Source organism: Cryptotermes secundus, unplaced genomic scaffold, assembly GCF_002891405.2.
Source record: "Cryptotermes secundus unplaced genomic scaffold, Csec_1.0 scaffold548, whole genome shotgun sequence".
NCBI lineage: Eukaryota > Metazoa > Arthropoda > Insecta > Blattodea > Kalotermitidae > Cryptotermes > Cryptotermes secundus.
The window spans coordinates 1,467,220-1,492,579 of NW_019732380.1; the positions used below are offsets into that span (position 1 = coordinate 1,467,220).

Below are 25,360 nucleotides of genomic sequence, written 5' to 3' on the forward strand. Positions count from 1 at the left end.
CCAGCCGTCTTACAGTGCATACACTCATCCACTTCACTCTTCACTCCTGCACTACATGTTTCGGCACAAAGGTGCCATCTTCAGGTGCTTTTTCATTTACGTTAAGCTATTTCACTGCATGCCTTGCCGTCTTCATACTAAAATAACTAAAATATATGCTCATCATATATATTGATAAATATTAAATATTAAAAATATTAAAACTGTTCAGGATTTTTTATCCCCACGCGAGTCACACCTATCCTCTTCTATCGGAGCACTTTTCCTACTTTCGTGCGTGTATTGTGCTTTGTGTTGTGTCTTGCTCCTGTGACTGCGTGTGTTACACTCTAACACGTATAACACACTTGTGTGTATAACATACTTGTCTGTGTGTATTTTTGAACAAAGTTCAGCAGCACGACACGACTCGCCCGCCCTTAGTCACACTGTCCTTATCGCCATCTTGAATACCTGAACTCTGTGTCTTCCAGTATAATTTGAGCATTTATTTCATTTTTACCAAATAATTTAAATTTCGAATACTGACACTGGTTCTAAAGGAAAAAGTGATAATGATGGTGGTGGTGAAAAACTAAAATAACATAACTTTGGGGCAAAATTTGACGTGAAACAAATGGTAATTCAATTTCCATAGCTTTATTTAGGATTGTATCGTTTAACGACGGCAATGATTTACGAAAATACAGTGAAAATCTTAGTGTATGTAAAGAATTCCTCGGAATTTAAGTACCGTAGTTATTAATTTATGGTTGTCTGAAGGCTCAGAGTGTTCACTAGACAGTTTATAACATTCATTGTTTCATAAAATATTAATGTATAGTCTGAATAGGCTTGTCACATATTTTATCGAAATTACTGGAACGTGTCCTTAGACAACGTGTAAGTTTATATGAAATTTATATTCGATTACTTATAATGCAGTTTTCCGGAATGCATTAGAGTAGTAACTTGGGAATCGCCTGTAATATTGTACTACTCAGTTCTGAATCTTCAAATTAATATATATATACAGAGTGTCCCAGGAGGAATGNTATCAGAACGCGCAGTCAGCACGTTACGTCAGCGCTTGCCATTCATGTGTCATGTATAGTGCTTGGAAACCCTAAGGACAATTATGACATGGCGAGCGAGTATTTTGTACTTCAATTTTATGGCTTCATGTCACTCACAAGTTAGTTTGATGTTACGTACATTATTAACATTACAGAATCCACATATTCCTGCCAGTTTTAATATGTATTTTGTAATCAACAAGTGTGCAACGCCGGTCAAAGTTTGCCACTTCTCTGGCCATTATCTCCGTAACCGTTCAACTTTGGACATAGGTGTTTTGGGTTATATCGGCATACTTTAACATAAGGAACACCCTCCCGAAGTTTGGTCCATTCCTCCTGGGACACCCTGTATATAATATTAATTTAACTCCAAACTGTTGTTTTAACTGCTAAGTCTGACATATGCTATTCAGTAAAGCTCATACTTACTTACTTACGGTGCTAAGCTCTTCTTGAGGAGAAGCCAATTCTGCAGCTACTCAAGAATTTCACAGCATTTTATGGAACCAGAAGGTTCATTACCGTGTTCACAAGACCCCTCCAATGGTCCCTATCCTGATCCAGATCAATCCAATTCATACCATTCCATCCTATCTCTCTAAGATCCATTTTAATATTGTTCACCCACCTACGCCTTGGTCTTCCCAGTGGTCTCTTTCCTTCTGGCTTTCCCACCAATATCCTATATGCATTCCTCTTCTCCCCAATGGTGCTACATGGCCTGCCCACCTCATCCTCCTAGACTTGATCATTCTAATTATATTTGGAGAAGAGTACAAGTCATGAAGCTCCTCATTATGCATATCTTTCATATTCTAAAAAAAGCTATTACTTCAAATAAATCGGTGAGCTTAGTTAAAACAAGTGGCATATCTAAGTCAATGAAGTTTCAGTTTCATTGGTCAGCGGTTAATTTTCGAATAAGAAACATTCTCAACCGAAATGAATTGGACTGTGGTTAAATTTCGAATAAACAACTCGTATTCCAGTACAATGACATACAAATAAAAATTTTCGAGTTTTTACTCTCTTAAGGTGATTATGTCTAATGCCTACCATGATACATTCATCTGTACATAGAGCTTACTTCAGATTGCGTCACCTGGGTCAGTTCTTCATGGAACCAAATGACTTATGACGTCCCCATAAATAAAGTCCTACGTTTCATTCAAAGTGTAGGATTAATAAAGGGTTAATCCAAAGGGGAAACACAACAGATCATTGAAGGTCGCAGTACGAAGGCCGGATTTTATGGCCCACTCCTTACATACATACATACACACATACGTATCTGTACATATGCTCTGTTTAAAATATGTCTGAGGATTCATCATCATTAGATAATTACGTTATCATTACAAATTTCTCATTTCCAACATACATGTATGTTGGAAACCTAAAGCACCATGCCTGGCAATTCGTTGAACACAGAACTTTCCTCTTTGTAAGCTGGTACAATGTGCCCTCAAAGATGTTTCACCCAAAGAATATGGCTGCTTGATGGTTCCATCACATAATTTGCTTATTATTATCACTTACGAAACGTCTGTAAGCAAGAATCATACACAATCAAGGAGCATGAGATCTGCTGGGTAAGAATTGTAGGCATATACAGAATTGTAATAGGACAATCAGAACGTACGAGACTACTTTTTTAAAATTACACTTAGACAGGAGAATAATATTAAAATGAGTCTTTTTTTTATTCTAGTAGGGTGGGACTAAGTCCCTTGTACTGCGGCCACTTCTGACCTATTGCACCAGCCCCAGATGATAGGTGAGGGTGATTGTGGAGCGATTGGTGGAATGAAGATTGGCAGGGGAAACCGAAGTACTTGGAGAAAACCTACCCCAGCGTCACTTTGTCCACCACAAATCCCACTTGACCAGACCCGGGATCGAACCCGGGCCGCCGCGGTGGGAAGCCAGCGACTAACCACTTGAACTATGGCGCAACCAAAAATGAGTAACTATGGCGCAACCAAAAATGATATCTGGGACAAGACAATATATAGTGATGGATATTTTGCAATACGATAGAGAACCTTCGGGTTCTATACATGGCAGAAGATTTCTTGATCAACCGAGCAAGTATTTGCTTCTCATTAGAGAACTGTAATCCATTGAATTACGAAAGGAAAGTACAATAATGATCATATAAGTTAAGAAATTCACGGCACTCTGAGGCCGTTGGTTTATTAAGGCCTATAAAGATAAATTTGTACCTGTTAAGCACAACGTCATGAAGACGTATGAGGAAATGGAGGTAAAGCCGAGCCATTATCTTACCACTAGATTGAGGTGAGTGGTCAGTTCACGTTCCAGCTGATATACCGCTGGGGAAAACATTGCAGAAGGGACTAGTGGCCCCAGAGCCAGTGCGATCGGAATGAGGAAGGGAACAACTCTTACACAGCCAAGAATGATACCTTGATTCTTCGACAGTCCAGCTCGCAGCCAAGTCACTACATCAATACGCTATCGTGGATATTCTTGGTGACTTCAACGAAACAGCCCTTCCTCCATTTTACAGCGCAATTTTATCTCTAGCTAAATTGCAACGTGCGTGAAACCTAGCTGTATTGCACGCGCAGCCGTAAAGAGCATAGGAACATTTCCTGTGAGAGCTCTTGATGGGGAGAAGGAGGGGAGAAGAGGAGGTGGAGAAGGAGGAGGAGAAGGAGGTGTAGAATGAGAAGGAAAAAAAGGAGGAAGTGGAGGATTAGGAGCTGGAGAATTAGAAGGAAAAGGAGGATGAAGTGGAAGAGGAGGAAGTGGAGAAGGAGGAGGTGGAGAATGAGAAAGAAACGGAGGAAGTGGAGAAGGAGGTTTAGAATGAGAAGGAAAAGACGGAGGAAGTGCAGGATTAGGAGCTGGAGAATTAGAAGGAAAAGGAGGATGAAGTGGAGGAGGAGGAGGAGGTGGAGAATGAGAAGGAAAAGGAGGAAGTGGAGGAGGAGGTGGAGAATGAGAAGGAAAAGGAGGAGGAAGTGGAGGAGGAGAAAAATGGCGAGCCGAGCGGTTTGGTGTACCGATGACGCTCTGTACTCGTATTCAGGACGTGCTGATTTCGAAATTTCGGCTTGAACACCGGTTATCCCGACTTAGGGTTTTCGTATCTTTCCCTAGACCCCCCCCCCGGGAAAATTCCTGAAGACTGCCTCAATTATGCCATATGCTTTCCAATTCATCTTTCATTTATCATCCTATCATTCGACGCTATATACGAGGGAGAGTCAGTAAATAAGTCATACATGGAAGTAAAACAGCTGTAATGGACATAATAGGTTTTGTATGTATAGAGCTAGGTAGCAGCAAAGTCTATCGTCATGACAGGCTAGGTAGAAGACGCGCATGCATATGTTCAAAGGCTTCTTTCAGTAGTCAAAATGGTAACCGTTGCTTGAGTATGTACTACCGAAGAGCAGCGTTCTCTTGTGCGTTGTTTTGTGGCAAAATGACTCAATGCAAAGGATATTCATAAAGAAATATTTCCTCTTTACGGTGGGAAGTGGTTGTCCGGTTAAGCGGTTCACAATTGGCTGGCAAATGTTTCGCTGATGAAGAGGATGAAACGGAGGTACGGAAGTGGCTGAGACAACAACTAAAAACTTCTGTGTTCTGGTTTTCGACGCTCTGGTAAAACGATGGGACAAGTGTATTAATGTTGATGGAGGATGTGTCGAGAAATATTTTTTTTCTTAGTTTCGAATATCACATATTTTACGTTTTATATCCATTTGTGACACATTCACTGACTCTTCCTCCTATATGCTGACAACGGTGTAATATGAATCACATTAAGCTACCCCTTAAAAATATCTACTTGCACGTCTCAAATTTATTCTATACTTTAGAAGAAAACTGTTTCAAGAGCAAAAGAAAGTTAGATCACGATAATGCAAGGGAACAAAACCTCTCTCTGCAATAGAAACATTATTAACCAAAACAGAAACAGATATGTTTATAAGAGTGTGAGATTTGAAGTTACTACGTCGGTAACTATAAAGGGTGTTACTTTCTGGGACGTACCGCTGTGTAGTTTCGGTGGTCATTACAAGAATTTCGCGCCTAAAATTTACAATCAGTGTTTAGAGAGCCGAATGAGTTCTTTAATATTCATATTTAGTGCAATGCTTTTCATATAATTCGGAAATTTCAGATTCGAACTATTTACAGCCCATGATTTATTCTGACCGTCTTACAGTGCATACATTTATTCACCTTACTCTTCTCTCTTGCACTACATGTTTCGGCACTAAAGTGCCATCTTCAGGTACTTTTCGATGTATGTCGAACTACTGCATTGCATGCCCTGTTGTCTTTATACTTTATACTTTAGTGCCGAAACATGTAGTGCAAGAGAGAAGAGTAAGGTGAATAAATGTATGCACTGTAAGACGGTCAGAATAAATCATGGGCTGTAAATAGTTCGAATCTGAAATTTCCGAATTATATGAAAAGCATTGCNCAGCCCTTTTGAAAATAAAAGAATTTCACTCAACGAAAAGCTTCATATAGCCGATTTCTTTAAAATGTACTGTACTTATGTGGGGAGACAAATGGATACAGCATTTTGGCAGAGAAATATCTTGGATAGAGGCCACCAAGAAAGAGAGGAAGGATAATATTAGGACAGATATTAGTGGATTGGGTTAGGTTAACATAATTTGAACTTGATGGAACGAGCTATGTTATGACGGGTTTTGGATTTTAACCACGTTAAACTTCCAATTTTACCATCGGGCCAATCTGTTCGGTAAGCAAACATTAAATTACAAGCGTAGTTGGTTGAGGCACTTTTCTAAAAGCCGGAAGGTCGCGGGTTTAAGTCCTGATTGGGTTGATTTTTCAATTAGCAGCACTATGGCCTTGGGGTCGACTCAGCCTCTAATAGAAATGAGTACCAGGAATCTTCTTGGGGGGGGGGGNGGCGGCCGGCGCGTAAGTCTGACAATCCTACCGCCATCTGTGTGGCGATTGTCTAGAGAAAGTGTAGGAGCCTCGACGTCTCACAACCCTGTGGGCCTTCATGGCCTGTTACAGCGATAGCTTTAACTTTCTACCTTTTTACTTTTTACAGATATATATAAACAAAAAAAAATAAACGTTACGTAAGAGACTGCGCAAACATCCAAATTGAGAAAATGAGAATTTTATTTTGAGACACTGAGAAAGGCCGCCATTGCTTCTCTTCAATGGCGAAATACCTCGGTCTAAGCGTAGGAACAAGAGGGTTCAAGAGGAGCACAGCTTGGAAACATCCGATATGCAGTTCAATCAGCTCGTACACGGATCTTATTAATTACCTGCAGTACTCAGACAGATTTCAGGCTCCTTGAACTAGGTTACGAATCTGAAAACATTTACAATATGAAAATAAACTTTATGCTCTGTGCTTTTATAAGATGGTGAGTTTTAGCAAAGTTCCATTATAATTCGAGAGAACCCTTTATTGAAACTTTCCTTCATTATATTATCTTTACTAAAACTTTATTCATATCTAAGGACGAAATTTTGAAGACCTGTTCACCGGATGTTTAGCTGCTGAGCTATAATTTCGTTATATATAATGTAATATCACAAACACAGGCAACTCTGAAGTAGAACTTAACTTTTTTTCAAGCACTTTGTGGAATGAAGCACAATAGCAAGTTGCTGACGTCATGAACTGTAGTAGCTTTTTTGTTAGTTTCTTTATCCTAAGTCACCGACAGACAACAAGATTCAGGTTCGTAAGTTAGCTCAGTACAGCCATTTGTTTTAACTACATGTTTAATCTACTTAAAAAAATAGTCCTTTTCATCCTACATGTTTCGGTAGAATTATGCGATTTTTATTTGTGATTAATCAGGAATACTTTAATGAATTATGATTTTATTGTATTATTACTGTATTTTAGACACTGAATGGAAGATTGTAGTTATCTTCACACTGGATCAAATATTTGAACAAAAACATGTAGGTCGAATGTTAATGTTTTTATTTAATATATTAAAATGTTGTTATATCAGATGGTTTTATTGAGATTGACTTATGAATAAGATATGCAGACGTAATAGTAACATCTCTTTCTCTGTATGTATATATATACACACAAACACACATAATTTATTGTCTGGAGGTGTCTCGGATTATCTTATGCACCAACTGTAATATTCTGCCCTATTTTCAGTCTCTGGTGCTGCTCATTCTAATGAGAAATAGATCCAGAAAATATTTTCTGTTACTGTTCAAAATTTAACGCACGTTAAAATTGCACGAAAGTGAACTACAAGATAAAGAATTTATCTTAGATTTTCGGTTCTAATGGTGATAAGCGCTAACGGCACTGTGTTCTGGAATGTGATGCCATTTCGTCCCGTAGAAATATACCGATATTTCGGGGGAATGTACTGCGTCAATTTTCACATGCGAAGAATAATCCAGGCAACGAGCTAGTGTGTTCGCCCAAACGTCGTTAAATTTCTATCACAACGACACGGCCTCATATCTCAGTAGATAGTATCCTTAATTAAAAATCCAGTATAACACTTGCTAATTTGGAATATTGTTTACTTTTAATGTACCTATTTTAATATTAATTTATTTTCTAATATGACACACGAAAATAAGTTGCGGTATTTATGTTTCTCTGGATGCCATGTAGGTTTTGCATTAGTATATTATTAAGATGCTTTGTAAAACTTAAATATGGATTATAATATGTTATTTCTAAAATCAAGAGGACAGACCTTATTTTCGATGACGTCGGACATGATATATATTTGCTAAATTTAGTATTATGACGATTTACAAGTGTCCATTGTTCTGCGTTCTTTCTAATACCAGTGAAGTAGACAAAAGAGATGACATGTTACAAGAATATGTTTCAGAGACGAAGCTACAGAGAAATCAGTAAAAAATTACATCTGCACGCAGAAAGTTCGATTAGATAAAATTTGGCAATATTATACTTGTAATTTGTTGAAGAAAACAGTCTTCTTGGATGTGGCGCCATGTCCCACAAGACTGCTTTCTTCACGGTCACCGCCGTGAAAACCTCAAATCTTACATATACGTGAAATTTGTTGTTCACAGAGTGACCAGTGTGGATAGTATTGTCTTCAGGGGTTTGAAGCCCTATAGTCTACAAGGCTTTATGGCGTCACAAACCAGAAGAGAATATTCCTCATGATATCATATATTTGTTTAAGCTTTCTCTATCTTTAGCAAAAATGTTCTTAGCAACTCAAGAAATATCAGTACAATTTATTCTCACATACATCATTTGCATGTTTTGTTCCACGTGGATTTAGAAAACAAAATATATTGCGCGAATACTAAAAAATAATCCCTATGAGATATATTATTATATAAATGTCTTTGTTGCCTGTTACAAATTTGTATGATGACACGGATTGTATTTATGAGTGTAATCAAATTCTCAGAATAAACGACACTCCCACTAATAAACTTAATTTGCTGAATGATTTTTAATAAATATGTGATGTGTTCCTTGGTTGCCAAAACCGATTTTTTTATAAACTACATATACATTATGTATATATAATAGTCGGTTCCTATATCCAATAAACATACCATGTATAAATTTATTAAGAAATACGAGTTGGCGAATTACATTTAGGAGTACAAGAGTTGTTTGTACTGATAATAACGTTAAACTCATAAATGAAACATGTGCCAAATTTCTGGATGTTAGAATGAGAAGTACATAAGATTACCGTTTAAAGAGCTAATACTGGGTTTCAATATTGCGCCATGTATCTTCTGTTTTACAGATTATGACATATGAATAAGCAAAGGCCATTTACTGGCACTAGAATATTTTAAAATGACAATTTTCAAACATGCTTTTTGTTACAAATTTGTCTGTTATTAAAAAATTTTAACTTTACATAATTAAAAATTTGTAAAAATAGTCAGCTACAGATGAAATGGCAACTACGATTTTAAACAGTGTCCTCTTTCTTGTTAAAACGAACAACCCTGAGAAGTGCATTTGGATTACGGGAAAATCTCTTTTGGCTAAGGTCGAAACACACCGTCTTACTAGACAATTTTACTTCTCTCTTACGTTTCTCATTAGAATAGCAGCTATTCCTACTTTTATGTCTCTATCTTCTCTTCACTTGTCTTGAATATAATCCAATTTCTCTTCTTTTCTCCAACTTCTCTCTTACACAGAGGACAAAGTGTAAACAGTTCCGAAAAATAAACCAAACGACGGTAAGATTCCAGCTCACTATTTCTATAATGTTATTCTTTTCTGCAGTGTTTCCATATTGTTGTTTTGTCTGTCTTCTTTTATGAATGGCGTTTATTATTCCCTTGTGAGCGACAGCCCTTTTCATGCCTTGTGTGCCCCTATGAATTGTCTTTATACAAAACCCTGTCAGCTTAACAATTAGTGGAAATACTGTTACGTGCCAGTATACACGGAAACCAACATATGTGTAATTGCCGTACGGATTTTTTCCATTTTATTATACATGAAACGTAATCAAATCATTAAGATTGTTCCAAACATCACTGGAGAATCATCCACTTGCGAATATGCAGTTAAGTACGCGGTACCAAATTTGTTAAAAACTTGGCTCTCATTTCAAAATCTTGAAATTGGGTACTGTCCGTCATACCAATCATTATAAGTTCGCATAGGTTTGTGGCGTAGCGGTAATTCTTTATACTTATATCCAGGAGGATCTTGCTTCGAATTTAGACCTGAACCCGGAAATCCTGGCCGCGTCTTTTTCGTGGATTTCCTCAGTCCCTCCAGACGAATTCCGATTAAGCAACGATCGCTTCTTTCTATAATCTTTCCAATTTATTATTCATCAGTCACTCATCTTGCGCAAAGAAATCTAAGATTTTGACGCTGTCTTAGAATAAACCATAAAATAATTCTACATTAATGTTCATATTTTTCCCCACGACCCTTTTCGCAACATCCCTGGGTTCACTCAGTTCTTGGAATCACTTCTCAGGAAACGGTATGTCTCTAATTTAAGATGTAAGAAATATAACATTAGCATGAGGGGCTATGCTAAAGCCGGAAGGTCGCAGGTTCAAGTCCCGATGAGATCATTGGATTTTTTTTCAGTTGACCTAATCCTTCCAGCCGCACTATGGCCGTGGGGTCGACTCAGCCTCTAACAGAAATGCGTACCAGGAATTAATTAAATAATTTTCCTGGGGAGTAAAGCGCGGCCGGCGCGTAAGGCTGACAACCTTGCCGCCATCTCTGAGCCGATTGTCTGGATAATGTGGGACTCTCAACGTCTCACAACCCTATGGGCCTTCACGGCCTGGTACAGTGATAGCTATACTTTTCTTTACTATGAGGTAGATACAGCAAGGTAATAGTCGGCACTATTAATTAAACTATCGTAACTGTGCTTGAGATAATCAGATATAAAAATCTTTCGTATGAAAAATGTTTACAGTTGTTAGAATTGTTTAAATATTTAAATATTGCAAATTATTGGACCTGTGTAAGTTAAATGCTATCAATCAGACAGTAACAATATACAGAAGCAACATGTGCATCATGAAATATCCTCTGTTCGTTTATTAATTAAAGTATCGTATATAAGAAAACTACATTTCTTCACGTCTTCCAAATACATGCCTTGCATTAATTCGTTTTCTTTAAGTAAACTTTCCTATTGCACTGAATATCAGAGAAAGAAAGTAAATTGCGCCCATGAATCATGTGTTACTAAATTAAATTAAAATAAGTAAAAACGGCAATTAATTTAAAATAAGTCAGTATGATGAAAATATCTCCAGTGATGTAACGAAATTTTTGGGATGCTCTTTTCACGTTGTTAGCGATAAGGAGATATGATCTTTTCTACACTAGACGTAAAACAAACTTTACGAACTGTACGATCAATATTACTCTTCTGAATGGAGTGTTTCTATGCACGCATCTCTGAACTCTCCCATACCGCTAACTTGTTTAAAATCAACTTTTATACATTAATAAACTGTCAGGTTTTTCTTTCGTAACTCGTAAAATTTCAAACGATAAAACTATATATTTGTTTAACTTACGCGATTTGGCATGGTCGTAAAATACCAAAAATATATTTTTTTGTTTCAATAACAACCTTGAAATGCTGAGGTAAACTAGTCACCTCTTTAACTAGACGCGAATTTAAATTCTCAATGACATTCGGTTCCACCGCTCAAGTAGTAAAACACCTTCTGGATTTTGAAACCCAAACATAGCGACATAATATTTCCTTAACAGGCAGTAAATTGAAGAAAGCAGTCTTCTGGGATTTGGCACCGTGTATATGTGGTGTTAACCGACGTTTCGGAGGAACGTATCGCCCCCATCTTCAGGGTAGAAGAAAAAGTATAAGAAATCTGCAAGCGACAACACCGTGAGAAACGGTAAAGCAGACTGCTTTCTTCATAGTCACCGCCGTGAAAGCCTCAAATCTTACACAGGCAGTAAATTGCTTCATTATCAGACTCATTTTTTATCCTGTAACATGTTTTCCTGTGCTATTTGAAATTGTCTTGTCTTCGTGTGATAAGCTGTGTTTTATTGAGCGTAAAGTCCATGATGTATCCCTGTATGTGTTGTCATTATTTCAGATAGTTCTAATTAAATGTATGTATATCAATAGTGTAATAGTTAGTTTGTAAAGCTTGAGTGTTTAATGCCTTGCTGTCACTTATGTAGCTCAGATGCTGTTAATATAACCACATAAATGTATAGTGACGTTAAGACTGACCCCCAATTGTGGACAGTGAGACGGAAGCAAATGTCTGTAGAGGATCGTCACCGCCATTCGTGTACACAAGCGTGCGGTTGGAATGGAAACAATGTTCCAGTTTCTAGTATATTTTGCATTGCAATTTAAATGTACACAGATGGTAGTGTTATTAAAATGTATTTACATTTATTTATTACATGTTGGTTTAGTTATGATCTACAATTGTTTTATATTAGAACTATCTTTTTTCAATCAAAAATTTTCATGTAAGAAATATAGGCTATATATGTTATCACAAACGTGTAGAAACAATTACATTCTTATGTCTCAGTTCGACGCAATGTTTCTTTACTTCCTAAACTCATTAGCAGCATTATCAACCTAATATGAAGTTCATACACCCTCTCAGTGACCAGTCTGTTCGCCATAACCCCTAAGCTCTGTTTTAAATAATGCCAAATTTCACATGCGTTACATAATACACAATAAAAAACAATAGTACACACACAACTAATGTATTGAATAAATGCTGACACTGATTTTTGACGTCTACATAAACCTATTTAAATGTTATGGTGATATTAAATAATGTTTAGGGATGGACTGTCCTTCTAAATTAAATGGCAAACCAGAAAAATGTGTTGCGATATCAGTGAAATACACAGTAAAATGAAAATTGAACTTCACATGTCTTTGAAATTTAGTTCTAGTATTTTCTAACAAAGAGACGATTTTATGTGAAAGTATATTCATCTTCAAATGGGATGAACCATTGGCAACATTCAAAAGTACGCAGCCGTAAAAGGACTTGTTGCTAAATTTCCAGCCATTTCCTATGCAAATTTTAGTTTTCCCATTTAATGGTTCGCACAGTTTGATGAACTTCCTACAGATGATAAATAACAGATACGATGGTAAGGTAAAGCTGTCCCTGCGCTTAACTAATTAAGCACTATGCCATGACGCGTATGTGGGAGTGACTTTATAGATCAACATTTTCTTGACCTCGACACTAGTCGGAGGTGAGTGGTCAGATTCACGCCCTTGCCGCTTTATCCCCGGGGAAAAATTCCCGGTACCCATTGGATAGCAGTTTCGGTGGACCCCAGAGTCAGTCTGGACGACTTGGAGAAGAAAAAACTCTTGCTCCTGCCGGGACTGGAACTCCGACCCCTCGGCCTCCAGTTGTAGCCAGTCGCTATCCCGGCTCCTAACAGATATGATGAGATGCCTAAAAACCAATGTATGACCGACCTAGCGACCGCCGCTTGTCGGCGAAGTTAGTGCCAACTTTAGCGGATAGAGGGTGTCGCGAGGTCAGCGCAACGAATCCCCACGGCCTTTTATTTCGATTTTCTAGACCTGAGCCGCTATTTTCTTGAAATAACTCCTCAATTATCTTCACGAGTCTGAGTGGACCCCGTTCCAGACCCACTACTTCTCAGAAAATCTGGTAGCGCCGGGAATCGAACCCGGAACCTCTGGATCTGTAGGCAGGAACTCTGACCACTAGACCACAGAGGCTGACTTAGCATAAATTTTCGACTTAAGAAAGTATCCACGAAGTAAAAAAAAAAGATCCATAGATATACATTCTTGGTTGTTCTGTAATCATAATAAAATTTAACTTTACTGTGGCGTTATTAGTTACGGCCAATGTACACACACACATATAGGTATATGTAACTACAAACTTATACAATCCTTTCGTTCAGTTTTCTATATTTTTTAGTCTTATTCCTACCTGAGCATAGTAGATTTATAAAATGTAAAAATTATCTATGTCCACCACTGTTTCATAACTTCGCAACCATGAATGATTAAAAATAAGCGTAGCATATTCCCAGCTGTATTGCTGCTCGGCAACAATATAATGCATGAAGCGATCAATAATGAGATGACAGGACGTTATGCTATTACTTTGTGGGAGCTACAGTCCATGATGAACGTTGGCTTCTGGTTTACAGTTTCTCAATCGTGAAAGCAGCCGGTAGGACTCCTTGGGAGGAGGATCAGCCCGTTGCAAGGCCGCTACGTACACACGACAACACAAACAGAATAAACGCGAACACCCATGCCTCGAGTCGGATTCGAACCCACGACCTCGGTGTTCGAGTGAGAGAAGACAGTTCATGCCTTAGACCCTGCGGCCACTGTGATCGACGACAGGACGCTGTACAACAGAAAAATTGTCAAGGCCGGCATATTAACCAAACAGTTTAATATCCTCTTTAATGCGGTAGTGTCGTTCGTTGAGGCACTACGCTACAAGCCGGAAGGTAGTGGGTTCGAGTCCCGATGAGGTGGAATCTTTAGTTTACCCAATCCTTCCAGCCGCACTATGGCCCTGGAGTCGATTCAGCCTCTAACGGAAATGAGTACCAGAAATCTTCCTAGGGGGTAAAAGGCATCCGGCGCGTAAGGCTGACAACCTTACCGCCATCTGTGAGCCGATTTTGTAGAGAAAATGTGGGAGTCTCGACGTCTCACAACAATATGGGCCTTCACGGCCTGTTACACGGATAGCTTTACCTTTTACCTTTACCTTTACAATTTTTTTAAAACAAACCGGAAAAATTACCCATGTACCAAAACATTAGTCATAATAATCGCGGAAGCGAAGCTCCAGGCGTGACAGAGAAGTACTCGGACAGGGTCTGTCCCCTTCACATCCATGTTACCAGTGCCGCATAAAGTGAAAGTGCAGTTAAGATGAATATGTTACCACTTAGATAAGAGACAAATATACCAATAAAAGGAAACTTCGGCTTATATGATGTGTATCTTGTTTCTCTGATTTGCTTCAGGGCACAAGGACAGGAGAGAATCCATGTTGGATCTACCAGAAAAACAAGGGATTGTTTGCAATACTTCATCAGAAGACGAGGATAAGACCAGGTAAGCAATCGCTTCTGAGAATCGAAGCCTTCACAACGCTGAGGATTAAGATAATGGTCCTCTGGGATGTGACGCCGTGTATTTGGTATTTTCTACCAACGTTTCTCAAAGACCTACTCTCCCCACCGTCAGGGTACAAAATGGAAGTAGCAGGATCATCCGAAAAGTTGATACCCGTTTAGCAAATTATATTGTGTCACATCCAAGCAGATCATAATTTTAAAGCAAGTACTCGTACTTCTTCATAAGCTTGAAATTTAACTTTCCTCTTCTTTGTCTATGAGAGTATATATAACTATAGGTTTAATCTCGGTCGGGACACCGACGACCATGATTGAGCTTTTCATCATTTTCCTCAGTCTCTCCATGCAAAAGCCGGGATGGTACTTTGAACTAGGCCACGAGCACTTGCCCATTCTTTACAATTCATCATTCATTGAACATTCTGTCATTTGACGTCTTGTACTGAAAACGTCGTTAAATAAACAAATACGAGTAAGAGATTAATTCACCATTTGACGATTAATTTAAATTAAAATTTCCATATATTATAGTTACGGCACGAAATTCTGTAAGTGATGTTGCCTGCTCCCCTTCAAATATTTCAGTCTTTCAGGTTACTAAGGTCTGCAGATTTGAATCGCATTCCACGGTTCTTTGCATTGTAAACACACAATTACGACAATCTCTTTACAGTTTCACGATAGTGTATTCTTTGCAGCTGGATACATTTTTACAAAATATGCTCTACTCTTGCATGTTTTAATTTACTTCACATTACAATTCGTGAGCTAAATGGAAAGTAATATATTCGGCATCTTAGATTCCGAATTTACCTCATTTTAGTTTGAAAATTTTTCAAAATTTAAACAATATATGTAATTGTCAATTTCTTCTGGTAAAGACAGTCTTTCAAAATATATTAGAATTGGTTAGGCCATAGTATTCAGGAGAAGGTATCTGTACGAAATTTGCGTATTCTCCAGTGTGTTCAAGACAGTCATGTCAGTTCACAATCGGTTACGTTGGGTTATGCGCATTTAACTCACCAACCCAAACAGCGTCAACTTCTTCTAACTGCGCACTAATTTGTCCATATATCCTCTTGCGTACCAGGGCACTATTGGGAAAAATTATAAGCGATTCCTTTACGCTAGGTTAAATTATGTTCTGTTATCAGGTTTGCGCAACAAACCACTGCGCACCATCCTTCACATCTTCCTTGGATCTCGGGCAGACCTCGAGGGATTCATGTAATAATTTAGATTAAGCTGTCAGGTTAGGTTTGCGCAGCAAACCACTGCGCACCATCCTTCACATCTTCCTTTGATCTCGGGCAGACCTCGAGGGATTCATGTAATAATTTAGATTAAGCTGTCAGGTTAGGTTTGCGCAACAGACCGCTGCGCATCTTCCTGCACATCTTTCTTGTCCGTTCTTGTCTCCCGGGCATACCTCGAGGGATTCGCTAATTAGTTCAGGTTAAGCTGTCGGATTAAATCTGCGCAGCAGATCATTTCTCATCATCCTAAGCATCTACCTTGATTCACGGATTGAACTCGGTGCACTGCCATATTTATAGAATCTGCTATCTTACCAAGTTATTGCAATGTGAAGTTTCTAAACTTCCAAATTTTTCGTTTACTTCAGAATCTTCAGTTTCGCGACATTTCCGTCTTTATATTAACTTTCAATTAGAAAATTCCGCTAATCTCATATTTCCCTTACATTCCAAAACTTCGCTAGTTTTCGGATGTCCCTACTTTCGCAAAATTTCATTCTTTCGAACACTGGAAATATTTTTCGCACTTTAGAAAATATTCAGAATAGTCGAAATTTTCTACATAGATACATACTTTTGCGGAAGTTTTAAATTCTTATTAAATCATACTTTGCTTTCGTAGTCTCCGAAACAAAATGGAGGACCACATACCGCGTCTACGGCATGCCTCTGGCTTAATTAATGTTAACGTGTTTCAGTGGAGCAGTGACTGGAGGTACCATTCTTGATGATGACGACGTGAAGCTGCTACCGGAAGTGACGTTGGGACCGGGGCAGATTCACCCACGCGGCTACCGCCTGACCACAGGCCACTATGGAGAAATCAAACTGGGTCTGCTCATGACGAAGGGACAACTAGAGGTTGAGGTGATGTGTGCTCGCAACATCGCCTGTGAAGCGAGAGAGAGCTTGCCAGGTAACTAAGGGTCTTTAATGAACTCTAACTGGCTATTTTGTACCACTGTATCAACTATTAATATTGCATTGTAATGAATTAGGTATGACATAAAAAAAAGGCACTACGGGGCAGGGTACCTCCTTCTTACCTTTAGGAAGTCTAAGATTTAACTACAAATATTACTTTCATCTTAACCCACGGCCTTCCGTCCTGTAGCATAGTGCCTCAACCAGCTACGCTACCGCACACCATGCCCCTTCTAGATACATAGGTTATTTTTAATTCGCTCACAATCTTGACATCTGCGATGAAAATAAATGGGCCCTGCATTAAATTAGATTTATCATATTTATCATATTTATTACTTCTGTCATACTGGCACTCATTAGCATGGGTTTACCTTTATATTATATTCGCCCTTTGTTTAAATTTATGGTAATTCTATGTCTATTGGTACAGATACGTATGTGAAGACATATCTCCGAGATGGTGATCGATGGCTGCAGAAGAGAAAAACAAGAGTGGTGAGACACAGCAATGACCCTCAGTACCGCCAAACACTACGTTACTCAGCTTGTGATGTTTTGGGTCGTTCATTGCTTGTTATGCTCTGGGAGCGGCAAAAGGGATTTGAACATAACCAGGGAATTGGTGGTGCGGAAGTTGCATTGGACAAGATACAATTGACCCACCTCACTACTGGCTGGTACCCACTTTTCCCCATTCACAGTCTTGGTTCTGACTCAAATGATTCTCCATGACACATTCCACCACTTATTACTGTCTACCTCATCATTTTGCTGGTGTCAGTAAGGATAGAAATGGGCTTGTATCCTCAGCTTACTTGTACCTACTGATACCTGCATGTATTTCAGTTCACCTGGAAGAACCAAACAAGACAAATCCTAGCAATATGGTATAGTTTACATGATTCTGCAGAACTTTGGAATGAAACAACTGAAGGTACTGATGAAACAGTTTATCTTGGACTGGGTTTGCTGAAGCTTAGGAAAAGAGAACCGGTTCTTTTATGCTGAAGCTAATGAAGGAAGTTTTGAAGCCATTATGCCCCATGATGTTGGTTTGTTGAATACCACTTCCATCCTTTTCATGTTAGGTGTATTGTCATACACTGGGCATAGCAGGTAATGTCAAATATGTAATAATTTACATCAATTTCTTAGAAGTGCAAATCTGTGTTCAGACGACATTATTTTTCTCATAGATTTCATTGAAAATTGACCGATCAATGAAAACGCAAATCCAACTTGAAACTTAGGGGTTTAATGTTAAATCTCTGAGTTTCATTATACCTGCCAAGTAAACATAATCCATGCTTTGGGATAATGCTATAATGTTAATTTATTGTGTTAGTATATTTGTATTATAAAAGGTAAAGAGTATTTACTATATTAACATATAATAATATAGCAATATCTGGATACTGCAGAATTATTCTTTAGTTATCATGTTCTTACACACTTTAGTATATCTTCTTATAAAGCTTTGCTGTAAGAAGCCAGGGACCAAGATCAGATGTATTACCAGCAATATTATTCGATAGTGAGATTGGTTTGGGAGGTTTTAGGTTGTCACAGCAGATCTGAATGTATATTGAGTCAATTAGATATAAAGATTTTTGATATTTGAGAAGTAGTGTTACTTCATCTGAAGGTTTAAATGTGAAAAATATGAGAAAGGAGGCCATATTTATAAAATATGTTCATATTTTATTTACTTATTTATTTGCTTTTAGTTAATGTTGTATCATGAACCAAGAAATGTATATTGCAACAGTTGATGAAGATGATGGAATATGCGATTTTGGCTCAAAACATTCAATGGTTACTGTATTCCAGACTACTTCCAGAACACTAATTTCTATATCTAGACTGACCTGAGACATGATTTTGCATGATTTTTCTCTCCTTCAGTTTCCTGTTCTTGGTAAAATTTAAATGTTAACAGTCTCTGCTTCAAGTTACTTGTAAATTAGCATTTTAATTATTGTTGAAGCTTAGGAGTACATCCATCAGAAGACTTCATCTTATGGTCATTCCTCTGTAATTATGTCACTCTGAAGTCACTGGCAATTGCTTCAATTGCTAATTCATCCCACTTGGTTTTAGATCATCTGTTTTACATAAACTGAAATTATCCAATTTCCTTATTCTTACAGGGCTGAAAATGGGAATAGAAATGGGTAGATGTCATCTACTTAGTTTCATAATACTTCATTTTGAGGAAGCTGTTTCCATTGCCTTAAGACATCATAACTGTCATTCCCAACAACGATACATGATAACTGACTAATTAAGCACTATGCCATGAAGGCATATGGGGGAGTGGATACATGATACATGCAGGAACAAATTCATAAGCCTACATTATAATAATTTCCTTTAATGTGTTGAACATTTCCCTTGGCTTTTCTGCTGGTCTGGAATGTCTACCTAGTTCTGAAAAGCCATTTCACCCCTGGATTTTTATGAAAACATGTTCAAGGGAAGTTCAAATACAACTAACGACCCCTGCAATCATATCATGTCTGGTTTTGCCAGTATTTGCATGATACTGTCCCCTAGCAGAACCTTTCCACTTCATCGTTTGAGTCAGTAACAAAACTAATTACAATGGGCTGGTCTTGATACAATGTCTTGATTGAAATAGCTTGCCAATGTATTAGTTGTAAATACAATATATATTTGTGATGCACATATGTCATTTGAGATAAAACTGAAAGGTGCAACCTCCGCTCCAAGCAAGCCTTCCCTTCTTTTAGTGGTAGTCAACAAATCAAGTCAACTGCTGACAATCAAAATAAATGTTCTCTCCTTAACAAGGTAAATCAGATTAATGTATGGTAAGTAATATAATAATAATTAGTGTTTTACCATGTCATAATGGCATAATCTTCCAGATTAATAACATATTTGCTCTAAGACTTGTGCATGGAATTTCCTGTTCTTGTGCCACATAAAAATAATAATGAGATGGAATAAAGTCTGGCATATGTATAGGGCTTGCCTCATTTTTAAAATACCCTCAAGGAAGTTTCTTTAAATATCAGTCAGAATATTTATACAAGAGAGATCACATACATTGCTTTAAAATATAACTTGTTTACACAAATTTCTGTCATTTATGATCTAATAAGTGTGTTCCTTATAAATTTAGCAGCTGAAAACAATTTCTATGTTATCACTAGCATAAAAGGCACTGAAATTTCTATGGGAAATTGTTGCATTTATCAGCATCATTACTATTGAAACAGTTATTTCGTTTCTTGGAATTATTGATCATCCTGTTTTTATTTATTTATAAACACACAACGTTTCAGGGCCTGGATTTTGTCTCCATCTTCAGGTGGATCATACTCAGTTGGACCCAATCAAAAGAGCCAGTTTCTATCTAGCTCTAACAGGTAAAAATAGGGTGATGGATAATGTCCAGAAATACAGGTACTTGTAAATATACCATCATGACAGACTTCTAGATCTTAATTACTGATGAAGTTAGAATATAAAGTCTCTTCAGGAAATAAATCTATGCAACTTCTTAGTTCATATAAACAAACTTCATAAAAAATGTCTGAGTTCAATAACTTGAGAAGTTATGGAAAGAGAGTTACATACACCAATATACTAAACTTGACAGAATAACAGTATGCACTATGCAATGCTGGTACCTGGAGGTACACTACAAAACTTCCATTTTGCCAAAGGTGTGTGCTGCAATACTGATTCAAGCATACCTTCAACAGTCATTTATTGTTGCCACCCTGCGCTCTTGTTCATTACAGCTACACATATATTACAAGTGAAGAGCAAGCAATAGCCCATTACTTTGATGAGTTCTTGAGCTACTATTAATAGTTCATCGTCTAATATCAGAGCAGTATAGTTACAAATTTCAGACACTTACGAAAATGAACACATTTATACTATGTTGAAAATATCATAAGTGCAATGTCTGTGTTATTTTATGCAATATTTAAACCCACAAGGTGACACATATTGGCAAAAATTCTCCCTCCTTCCAATACTAGGGTGATCCTACACAAATTCAGAAACTTCTGACACCGGCCAGAGTATGGTATCACCTACTCATGGCATGGTTTTCATCACAGTGAATTTAATTTCACATTACTCTAAAAGATTCCAGCCCTCCTACAAAATCAATCTAATGTCATTTGTTACATATATCCAAATTTTATATTAGATCCAACTGACTGAGAATGATGAGGTCTTCAACATTAACTTATAAAATTCTTTCTTTTTTCATAGTTTGTGTTTTGATCAGATTTGAACAATTATATAGATCTGTTAACTTTGAGAATAAAACCTTTCAGAATTAAGTAAGTGTAGTAAGAATTCTTAATTAATTTAAGATTGTTTATATTCTAACTTCCAGGCACTCAACAGTACACTTATATTAATACATCCTCAGTTCTTAAGTAAAACACTGGTGTACTTGAAAGAATTATGGACAAGACTGTGGTTATAATACATTTAAAAATAAATGAGAGAAAAAATATAACAACCAGCAAAATTAAAAGTCAAATTAAAAAAAGAGCTTTGATGTTTCAAGTATACTTCCCTAAAAGTTATAACAACTCACATTAAATATGCGATACAAAAATTCAGTATTTTAGCTCATAAATTAATCATGAGAATAAAAATATTGAAACCAGGAATACAGTGTAAGATTTGAGGCTTTCACGGCGGTGACTATGACGAAAGNATACAGTGGTCTATAGAAGAAAAAATTAAGCATGTCAACTGTATAGGCTATGTTCATTAATAGGGCCTACCAAGCGTATTCTAGCACTGAACTAAACAAATGGGCATGAAGAAAGTCCATATAGCTCTCTCATGGCCTTCTTGAAGCAGTTCAAGTCCTAAGGGCATTTAAATATGGTTGACAGCCTCATAACAAGGAACAGAATGGGGCAATTTCTCTACACTGTCTCCACCAAATTTCTCATCAGTGTGTGCACGCTTAGTCTCAGTAGAATATTTTGTCTGTCTGAGTTTTGCAGTTAGACTTCCTTATATTCCAAGAGATTTCAATTGTATACAGATTTAGAAATGTTAAGACAATTTAAGAAAGTTCAGCGCACCTCTACTTTGCTTCATTACCTTCATCAACTTCAGGTTGGAAAATGAAGACGAAAAGTTCCTTTGATATGTAAGAAATGTCTTCCAAAGAATCAGTGTGCCACAACTAAAAGAACTTAACAGCTAATCAGCATCATTATGAATACATCAAAAGTATTTTCTTCAGAATCCTTAAATTTAAAAAATTATTTTTCTTAGTTTCAGATCATGGTGCTCAAGGCAAATGCAATTTTTTACTATACAAAGCAACTCCAGGTATGTCTAGAATGTGTATGAATATAAATCTTGGGCCATATTTAGTTTATTTCTTATATTTTCTCTCCTTAAATTAATCCAGGAGTTGTTTACCAAACTTCATGTGTTCATGGTGGAATTATAATCAAGTTCTATATGTAGTATATTGTGAAAATACTTGTATATGCTAACTTTCTGATCCTTGTTGTTTGTAAATTTTATATTCAATTTCAAGAAGGGATGATCTTCCCCTTACTTGGGACTATATCTTGGCCTAAATAGTACTTCCAACTCTAGGTCATGGATGTAAAGTCAACAAGAGTTATTAAGCTGGGCTGTAGTTCGGGGGAAGGGCAATACAACTCACACTACAAAGCAAAATGTTAATAAAACTAAAGAATGTTATAAATAAATGGATATAACTTGGTAAAAGTGTGAAAAATATAAGAATATTTCATTGTGTTTGTTATTATAATCAACTCTCGATTATCCGGGATAATGGTGGGGATGGAAATCATGATNAATTGTTTGTTAATTATTTAAAGATGGCAGAGTGAGAGAAAAATCGTGGAAATATTCAATTACTGTATATGTTACGTTATTTTAAAATTCAAGTCAAATATTAATCACATATTATACAACGACAATCGTGATTTATTTTTCTAGTGAGTCAGACCTCCAACGAAATTTGAAACACGCTGTTTGACACTAGTCTGTGTGTTGTTCTCGAGGCTACCTGGTGTGTGATCATCTCAAGACTTCCCATATTGCATTGCGCCGTTCTTCGTAAGAGTCGGACGCCCTCCCCATGAAGTGCGGAGCTTCCGACTATTTTCAGACTCGACAAATGTATACAGCCTATACACACTACAAAAACGACTTCTTAAAATCGTAACACTTGTTCTGCATTTATGTCTCCAAAAATTTACATTCACGCGCTTAAGATCTTTCGAATTTGAGGAAACTTGAGACCACGGTGTCTTATACAAGGCGTCTAAGGGATTTCTGAGTAAAATATTGAAGTCAACTACTGAATTCACTAGATTTGTCCTTCAGTGAGCAAACCATCTTTCAACTTTATTTTGTTAGTTCTGTTTGTCTTTCTGAAAGGTAAAAAGGAAAAGTTGTCCCTGTACTTAACTAAGCACTGCGCAATGAAGGCGTATCGGGGGGGGGGGGATGTATATACCTACGTTTTCTTGACGTCGGTACTAGATGGAGGTGAGTGGTGAGCTTCACGCCCCGGCCGATTTACCCCCAGTACCCATTGGATAGGAGGGTGGGCGGACCCTAGAGACGGTCTGGACGACATGTAGAAGTGAAAATTCTTGACGCTATCGGGACTCGAACACTGACATCTCGGTCGTCCAGCCAGTAGCCAATCGCCATACCGACTGAGCTATCCCGGCTCTGTTTGTTTTTACGTAATTATGATATTACGACAGGTTCTGTAGGAACTGTAAATGTTTAGAATTTATGGCGGAACCTGCACCTTTCTTGCATAGCCTAGATTATGAATTTATTTTATTAGATGTTCTCTGTAGACAAAAGGTATGCAATCTAGAAACTAATTTTGAACAGATTTTAATGTGCGCTGGAGGAGAGACTGTTGCATCGGTAAAGTGATCACGTAACAGTGTGTGAAAATCTGAAATGAATTCCGCAAGAAATAAGAAGATCCGACGATCTTGTGCAGGGTTGAAGATGGTTTTTCTGATTTGAGGAGAGGCTACAGATAAGTAGAAAATCCCGGGAGAATGATCAGCACATATTAAAAGCTAATTCTCAAGGATTCGTCCTTATGCATACCGTTCGGTAGGATATGAGGTTCATCAGGTACTGGAAACAGCTTCCTTAAAACGAAGCATTCTGAAACTACGCAGACGTCAACCCTCGTATACTTCCATGTGGTGCGCACGATTCATGCATAGATCTATTTTCAGACAAGTTTAATGGGACACTATGCTACAATCCGGAAGGTCGCGGGTTCGATTCCCAACGAGGGCATTGAATTTTTCAATTGACCTAATCCTTCCATCCGCACTGTGCTCCTGGGGTCGACTCAGCATCTACCAGAAATATTCCTGGGGGTAAAGAGGGCCGGCACGTGAGGCTGACCTCACCGTCATCTGTTAACCGATTGACTAGAAAATGCGGGAGTCTGGATGTCTCATAACCGCATGGTCCTTCACGGCCTATTACAAGGATAGCTTTACTTTTTACATTTAAGACATTGAATAACCTATTTAGTTTTTTTTTTTTTTTAATTCGCTTAGTGGGAGGTGGAGTCTAGCTGGGTCCACTCAGCACGGCGGCCACTGATTCGCCTATTGTAGCCTGCCCCGGGTGATTATGATGATGGAGAAATTGGTGGAATGAAGATTGGCAGGGGAACTGAACTACTCGGAGAAAACCCGCCCCAGCGCCACTTTGTCCACCACAAATCCCACTTGACCAGACCTGGGATCGAACCAGGGCCGCCGCGGTGGGAAGCCAGCGACTAACCGCTTGATCTATGGCGCGGCCAACCTATTTAGTTACAACGACCTTTTCTCTCCAAGTAGGATACAGAGGAAACAAAACAATGCCTTCTTCGCCTAGAAACCATACAACAAGCGAGTGTTAAATACCCTTTCAGGCTGAAATAGCTGTTTGTGAGTTTACCTGCATCTGTACTGATATACCGTGTGATGTCCAACCTGCCAGACTTTAGCTTCAAATTGTTTTTCTTATATCCTTGAAGAGAAACGTACTTCCAGTAGCTGTACGTATAACAATGTTAATTTTTCTGTGCACCCTCACATAAATATCACAAAATGATGAATAATATCAAATGCGCAAGGCTTCAATGTAATATCCACTATGATAAATCACGATAGAACATTACCACACGCAATTCACATGTTACGGCACAAAAGTATGTATTACCTTACAAAAAATATTCTAAACGCACGCGACTCGCACCACACACGATCCTGAAATTTCTCACTGACACGAGCTGTTTTGTGATGACGGACAATATATCGATAAGTGATTTAATTACCGTTCCACTCGATATGTGACGCTCCGGTAATGAAGTCGCTGTTAGTATATCACTGCATGGACTCGGCACCCGGTAGCCGCCAAATACTTGTGAT

General features: G+C 37.9%; 1 protein-coding gene and 1 long non-coding RNA gene across 3 annotated transcripts in view; one reads left to right on the forward strand and one right to left on the reverse strand.

The window, feature by feature from the left end:
• The window catches only part of LOC111867606 (regulating synaptic membrane exocytosis protein 1), a 395,538-nt gene extending 375,954 nt beyond the window's left edge, over positions 1–19,584 (forward strand). For both annotated transcript variants that reach the window (XM_033752742.1, XM_033752743.1), the window contains exons 24-26: positions 14,599–14,689; positions 16,670–16,887; positions 17,329–19,584. In XM_033752742.1, coding sequence (XP_033608633.1) covers positions 14,599–14,689; positions 16,670–16,887; positions 17,329–17,630 — 611 coding nt within the window. In that variant the 3' untranslated portion in view covers positions 17,631–19,584. The remainder of the gene's footprint in view (positions 1–14,598; positions 14,690–16,669; positions 16,888–17,328) is intronic.
• LOC117282566 overlaps positions 1–24,966 on the reverse strand; it is a 189,889-nt gene extending 164,923 nt beyond the window's left edge. The window contains exon 1 of the long non-coding RNA XR_004513363.1: positions 24,888–24,966. This is a non-coding gene — a long non-coding RNA (uncharacterized LOC117282566). The remainder of the gene's footprint in view (positions 1–24,887) is intronic.
• Positions 24,967–25,360: the final 394 nt, after the last annotated feature.